We start from the raw sequence: 7,763 nt of genomic DNA on the forward strand, positions 1-7,763 counted from the left end.
ATGGGCATTTGATTGGTTACTGGACTGAATCCAGGGGATGACAGGTGCTGGTGAGTAACAATGTGAGACCAATGATGGGTTAGGCCAGCTAAGTGTCAAACAAGGTCAGAGTCAGAGGGATCATTTCAGTGCCTGTCAAGCACTCTTCAGTGACTTTACTTCTTTCCCATTCATGCGTTTCATCTCAGCCCTCCACTCCTGTTTTTTTTTTGTCTTGTCAATAACGTCGCTTCTCATTTCTAATTTCTTCAACCTATACACCCAATTCCCTTTAAAAAGACTACTTCTTCAAGCCTGTATTGGTAGAAGTGCATGTTTTATCATATTAACTACAAACTGCTATTTTCCAAACCATGTAGGAAGCGTTCTAAGTTTCTTTTCATTTTAATACTGAGATGATCATCCTGCAGAGAACTGCAAATCCATCACAGTGAACAGCTCACCTTTATTTTAGATAAAGTTAATATAGGGCAATGATGTGGTTGTACTACCGGCTCTGAAGTCATGCGTAAGGTTGTAAAGTACAAGTGAATCTCTATATATTAGTGGAATAACTACACACAACACAACTTACCCTTCGTTGCGACTCCAGTCGCTGCGCACACAGAGATGCTTATGAACGGGATCAGGGGAATAACCCTCATGACAGCTACATTCTCCTGCCGTACAGAGAAAAACAAACATGCACAGTGGCAGATATTTATCTATCACCCTGATCTCTTCATTTATTAGAGATGTACCAAACTAAATGTTACATGATGTAAAACCTAATTCTTTTCAGGCAAATATTGTACCTAGATTTATTTCTGTCATGTTGATTGTGCAGTAATTGCCATATTCACTACTGTTTTACTTCCAGATTACAATTCAATACTTCAGTTGTATATATTTAACACCAGTTCATGCCTGTAGCCGTCTCAAGATGCTTTATACTGAAAGGAAAAGACTTTACACCATTAGAGAGAGAACATAATTAAAATATTCTTTATAATCAGTTTTCTATGTGAATGGCTTGGTTGTCAAGGGGAAAGTGAAGCTAGAAAAGAATAGCATATGGAGACAACCACAGCAACAACAACAAAAAAGACAACATATAAACAGCAGGAGAAATTCGACAATTAATGATATGTAATACTGTCATATCAATAATATTCAGGTATAAAAAGTGGGAACTAAAAGAGAAGCTCACAGTGGATGATACCAAATCTCCAAGGGTGAGTTCAGGGTCACCTGATCTAGCCCTAACTATAGAAAAAGGGAACCAAAAGAAAGTTTAAAGCCTCATCTTCAATGGACAGAGGGCATCTGTCTCAGGACCCCTAGCTGTGAGCCAGCTGAACAGTAGAGGATTTATACATCGGGGAAACCAAACCACCTCTGGCTAAGCGGATGGCACAACACAGAAGAGCTACCTCATCAGGCCAGGACTCCTCAGTCTATTTACACCTACAGACCAGTGCACACTCTTTCAATGAGGAGGATGTACACATCCTGGACAGGGAGGAACGTTGGTTTGAGCGCAGAGTCAAGGAGGCCATTTACGTGAAAAGGGAAAGACCATTTCTGAATCGAGGAGGGGGCCTAAGGGTATATCTTTCGCCATCTTACAATGCTGTGGTTGCAGCCATTCCCCAACTCTCTCTGAATGGTACTCATGGCCATTGATCAGTGGTCTTTGATCAGTGGGTTTTGGTCAGTGGTTGTTGATCAATGGTCATGAGAATTTGCACAATTAAGATTAAGGAACTGACCTCCCAGCCCATTGTTCCTTCAGTGGGCTGGTTTCAGTCATTATGCAAATGTACTGTTTATAAGATTGGGGAAACCTGCAGTCAGCTGAGGCTAAAGAAGTCACTTGGATGAGTGACGAAACGTTTCTCCCACAAAACGCTACGTCCAGATGAACAGAATCAACTTTTGGAGATTTACTTTCCTGGATGATTGAGCATGCATCAAGACATAATCTAAAATAAATTGATCATTTTTAAAAATGAACCATTAATTTATCTGAGTTATCTGAACAGTCTTGTACAGATGCGGTTTGTAGACATGGTGATGCTGAGAGAGATCAATAGGAGTGAATGAGTTTAAATTAAAATTTGCAGTTTATAAAGCTGCTGTACTTGATGATGCCTTTGCGAGTATGAGTAAAACTTTATTTGTAAAGAAGTTAACAAAATCATTACCACGGAAAAGAACATACAAGGTTCAACAGAGCTATGGCTCTTTGTCAGAGTGGCTATGAACCTTGGGTCGTTTTTCTTTTCTTCTATCAATGATGAATAGTAGCTAGTATGAGCCTCACAGTGGGCATTTTTAAAAAAATAAATTAATCAACTCTTTCCAGGCTAGGTGAATTTCCTATAAATTAGTGAAACGCCACTTCCTTTCCAGCTTGTGGGTTTTTAAATCGTTCCAATAACTCAAACTTGTCTGATATGTTGCTTTATTTTGCAGAGGCACCTTTGCTGTGAGGCTGCAGCACTATAACCATGGCACATTGTATTTTATCTATCTATCTATCTATCTATCTCTCTCTCCCTCCATCCCTCTCTCCATCCATCTATCCATCTCTCCATCCCTCCCTTGGTTGCATTAAGTAAATTATACAATATGACTGTTATCAGTGCATCTCCTTTCAAACAGCTGAAGTCTCAGTCAGCATTGAAAAGACAAAGCAGTAACATGTGATTAGTTACACATGCGCTGATCAGTGTCATGAATTCCACTGAGAATCTGACAACTGGCTTTCTGTTTTCTCCCAATATTAGGACAAATCTTTCATCATCCTCAACTAAGGCATTTTTATCCTGGCTTCTCTACAGCTGGTGGGACAGATTGCACTGCAGAACAAACAGAGACGTTCAGACAGGGCTACAGCAGCTTTTTGCTGGTGCATAGCAGTTTAGGATTTACATTTCTGATGCTGCTTTCCTTGAGTAGCACTGAAGTTTAAAACCCCTTATTTTCAATATTGAAATTTCCTCATCAGATCAGTCACAGTGGGTAATTAGTATTTCGATGTGATCTTTATGCTGCCTAGTATAATAAATAAAATAGAGGCAAGTGCATTTTAAGTGATTGTATACATTTGTGAGATTTTGCCAAGGATGGCTTCTATAACCGTTGCATTGAAGTGCTCCCAGAATAAGTGCTTTTTGTTGACCTGTACAGAGGGATAACCCTGGAAAAATGTGTAATGGCCACCCTGTCTAGGCCATTCAAATTTTATCACTTAACGTTTAATAATTCATTGGTTGATATTATAGTCTTGAGACTGACTCAAGGAGTGATGCACCATCAAGATTCTGTCAAAGAGTAGCTTTCAGTGTGGCCTTGCTAAATGAAAAACTAAAGCTCTTGAAATGGTTCCATTTTTTAAAGTAGTAGTAAAATATCACAACATTCATCCAACCATTTCATATAAAAGATCAATGAACAGCATAGAGTTTAATTAATCCAATCCAAGACTTTAGAGTGCTGTGGAAAAGTATTTACCCCTTCCTGATGTCTTATTTTTGCATATTTGTCACACTGAAATGTTTTGGATCACATAGGACCAAACCTATTTGGTCCTATGTGATCCTCATGCAGTTATTAAAAGTGTTTAACCTCTTTTTTTGGAAAGCTGAGTTAAATTTTACTAGTCACGCACAACCAGACATGTTAAATAAAGAAATCACTGTCAGACAATGTGAAGTAGTCTAAAAGATCCCAAAAAGCAACATACTATACAACAAAGTCATTTATATCTATCACTTTGAAAAGAGTTACTAAGCCACTTCTAAGGCTTTATGACTAGCAACTGTCCACAAATGGAGAAAATCTGGAACAGTGTTTGCAGCCTGCTACTGCTAACATAAAACTCAGCATTTCATAAAACGAACATCATATCAACTGTCAAAATGGTGGTGGTAGGGTGATGGTTTGGGGCTACTTTGCTGCTTCAGGACCTGGTTGACTTGCCGTAATAGAGAGAACCATGAATTCCTTCTTTGAGTTCTCTACCAGAAATTCCTGAAGGAGTATGTCCGCCCATCAGTTAATGGCCTAAGGCTCAAGTACAATTGGGTTATACAGCAGGACACAGCAGCAAGTGTGACTGCAGTTCTTGCTACCAAGAGTGGCAAAACCACTTATTAGGTTTAGGGCTAAATTACTTTTTCCACATAGGTCAAGGTAGGTTTTGATGAGTTTTGGTGAATTAATTCATCTTTTCAAATCTGCATTTTATAATTAATTTTTTTATATTAGTCTAACATTAAAGACTGTTTGATGATCTGAAACGTATGAAGAAAATTAGAAAAGGCAAAAATACTTTTTTATATCACTGTCTTTTTAATAACTTGTGATATTCCTTTCTGTCCAGATTGCCACATTCTTTAACTGCGGTCTTCCAACACAGCCTTTTTAAACAGGGATGTATTGGGAAAGAAATTCAGAAAACAATATGCTCTCATGCACAACCCAAACGGCAGGCGGATAAAGAGGATCAGTAAGGGACAGGCAGGCCTTTATGGACTTTTTGGCAGTAAACCAGCTAATCAGATTTTGTCCCAGTACACCTGATGGCCAGTGCGCCACTGCCTATGGACAAATACTGCTCACAAAACACCATGGTTGGTTTTGTTACACTAAACTACATTAAAGTCAGGGAAATATTAAGGTTTGTGTTAAAATTACTACTCTGCCACTAAAGCTCATCATTTTTGGGAAACAGATATCCTTTTCATGTTGCAAACACGCACACGCACACACACACACACTTCACGTTCCCATTGCTAGTCTTCACATACATATTTAACCTAGTTATACTGCATTCCTTCAGACTGCCAGAGGCTGCGCTTAGAAAAATCAATCTTGTGCATAAGCAGTCACATCACATGTTACCACACATGTTGGTAAGGTACCCTTATTATTATATTCTTTTCTTTCTCCTTGAAGTCTGGTAGGAACAGGGAACATTTCCATTATTATGTTAGTGCCAGAGTAGCAACAGTGATGCAACCTGAATTATTTGTTTTGTTGCATATATCAGCAAAAATGCAATAGAAGCAAAACACATTCAGAGTGCCATCGATTTTAGAATCTGGTGTTGTTAAATACTGTAGTCCAGTTGTGTTTGTGTTTAGAAGATACTGTCACGCTCCTGGGTCTCCTGACCCAGCGTTTTTAGTTCTTTGTGATTTTTGTATTATTGTACTTGTGTGTGATCTATTCTATGGCTTTTAGTTTTGATCCCTTGCCCTTCATGTCTCTCTGTGTCCCCTCTGTTCTGTGTAATTGTGTGTCTTTGCATGTTTGAGTTTCTTGTTTTCTGTCGCTCTGCATTGTGCATTATGTTCTCATGGTTGGTTTTTTGTTACTCTCTCTAGTCTAGTCTCTTGTGTTCCCAGCTGAGTATTTCCCTGTGTATTTTGGTTCTTAGACCTCTGCCTTATGGTTTTTGTCTCTGTTTCTTAGTTGTTGTCTCCACTGTGTCAAGTTTGCGTCTCTGTGTGATACTTCCTGTTTTACTTTGATGGTCCGTGTCTCATGTGAATGCGTCCTGCTTTGCTTGTCTCGTCAGTCCTGATTTCTCCCAGCTGTGCCCTCCTTCTGTGTCTCATTCCCCTCGTTACTTCCCAGTGTATTTAAACCCTGTGTTTCTCTGAGTCAGTGTCGCATCGTCCCTCATGCTGTGTGGATCTCCCTGTGTGTCTCTCTGTGAGTTCTTAGTTTGTGGTTTCCCAGTTTAGTTTAGTTTGTTTGTTTGTTCTACCGGCAAATAAAGCTGTGTTTTGAGTTCATTCCCTTGAGTCTGTGAGTCCTGCATTTTGGGTCCAACTCCTGCCTGCCGCACAGCGATTCATGACAGATACCTCATTTTACTTTATTTCATTTTTACAAAATAGAAAACTACGTAATACTTAAATTGCTGGAGCTCTGTTGCTGAGTGAACTGGCTGAGTGTGTCTAGACTCTAGCTGCTAGCTGAACGCTTCACTTGCACAGTGTCATGTAATAGAGTTTAGGGCTTACATCACAGTTAGAATTTGGCCACATTTCCCACTGATGCCAACTCAATGGACTTTCTCTTTGAATAGAATAAATAAACAGATAAAAGCAACAACAAATATATCTACTCTTATAGTTAATTTTATATTGAAAGTGATATGATGTGATTCATATGAAGCAAGATGTCACAGATTTCTATAGTTAGATTTTTTTTTAACCACATATCCAGAGATTCAGAGAGAGAAATGGTCACACTGTTTTTAGTTTATGATTCTAAACTTTAATTATCCTACAGTCATTTTGGACAGTTTATTTGACATGGTCCTATCTTGCTCAAATTGTATAATCTTTCTGTTTCTACATCAGCATTCGTACTGAAGAAGAAATACAGCTGAACCCATTTGGTTAAAATTGATGATAAATTACTATAATTAAGAGAGTTAGTATTTGAGTACATGAGTGATTTGTGCATCTTGCTAACAGCAATTACAAATGTAATGTTTTGCTTTGATTTACATGTTTGTTTGAAATGGCTCCCGATGACAGATATTTGGACCTAATAATAACTGTGGAGACAACACGGCTCTTTGTAAATAGCTATTTCTGAGAGGAATCAAATTGAAGTCACGAATTGGACGTTTTTTCCTTTAGCTTCGGATTTAATTAGAAGGCGAAAGCAAAACTCTCTCCCCTATTTTATCTTGGCTATGGTAATATTTCTTGTCTTGCCAGTGTATTATTCAATAATGACAATAATAATAAAACAATAATAATAATAACAACACCATGCATTTTTGCTCAGTACATGCCCCCTCAGTCAGTATCACCTGAATCAGATATTAGAGAAACTGGTTTGTGCTGGTTATAACTAGACATTCCTTTTTTATCATAAGTTGTGTTTACAGTTTAATTAACAATACCAGCTGTGGCAGAGGTATACATAAGGCCTAGACATAAAACCCATAGTGCTCCCACTAGATTGTCAGGAGAGGTAGATGAATTGTACAGCAGTACAGGCCTCAAAGCTGCAGGAGGACTGTAAATCTTTCCTACCTTGTTTCAGATTAAGTGCACCAGTCTAGGAGCACATTTTCTGTAAATCTTAAACAGCCTGTGTAAATAATCATTGAAGCAGGGCTCTTACCTTTCTGCAAGCGCATTTAAAGGAGGATCTAGTGATTAACAGAAATAGATAAGTCTGCTTGATTACACATTCAGCTGAATGAACTAACCTTTACATGACTTGCAAGCTCTGGGTTTTTTATCTCTGGGTTTTTTAAAAACCCAGAATGGGTGTAACATATTAAAAGGAAGATTTGAAGCAAGAATTAATGGCTTGTAGTAATTTCTTTTTAAATCTGAGGAACAACAGCAACAGTGAGCGTATCAGAAAAGCGTGGCAGGGAGGAGATAGCCAATAGTAAAACGTCTCTCTGAGCAGAAGAGAAAATGCAACAGTGTGGTTATTAAAGTTGAATATCACTAAGCTGCTAATGCAGTGTGGTAACTGCTTTTACGTTCACAGTGTACACTTGGCTTCTGTTATCAAGATAACAGATTCAGCAGGTTCATGCTCTCATCTGCTCTGTTTTAGGTTTCGTTGCTGATGTTTTGGGTCATTAAACGTATATTCTTATGAGCTACTTTACTTTGTTTATTATTTTTGAGAACAACATGTTCAAAGATATTTAACGAAGTAATTTTAATGGCTTTAACTCTTGTTTTGATCTGATGTTTGTATTTTTTCAGGTTGAGTAAAACTTTCTG

At 38.2% G+C, this 7,763-nt stretch overlaps 1 protein-coding gene across 1 annotated transcript in view; it reads right to left on the reverse strand.

Annotated features, from left to right (window-relative positions):
- Positions 1-7,763, reverse strand: part of LOC102288892 (astrotactin-2) — a 292,853-nt gene that overhangs the window by 140,555 nt on the left and 144,535 nt on the right. The window contains exon 8 of the mRNA XM_005930128.3: positions 575-659. Within this exon, the coding sequence (XP_005930190.1) occupies positions 575-659 (85 nt within the window). The remainder of the gene's footprint in view (positions 1-574; positions 660-7,763) is intronic.

This window comes from Haplochromis burtoni, unplaced genomic scaffold, assembly GCF_018398535.1.
Source record: "Haplochromis burtoni strain Fernald_Lab_line unplaced genomic scaffold, NCSU_Asbu1 Contig_72, whole genome shotgun sequence".
NCBI classification, from domain to species: domain Eukaryota; kingdom Metazoa; phylum Chordata; class Actinopteri; order Cichliformes; family Cichlidae; genus Haplochromis; species Haplochromis burtoni.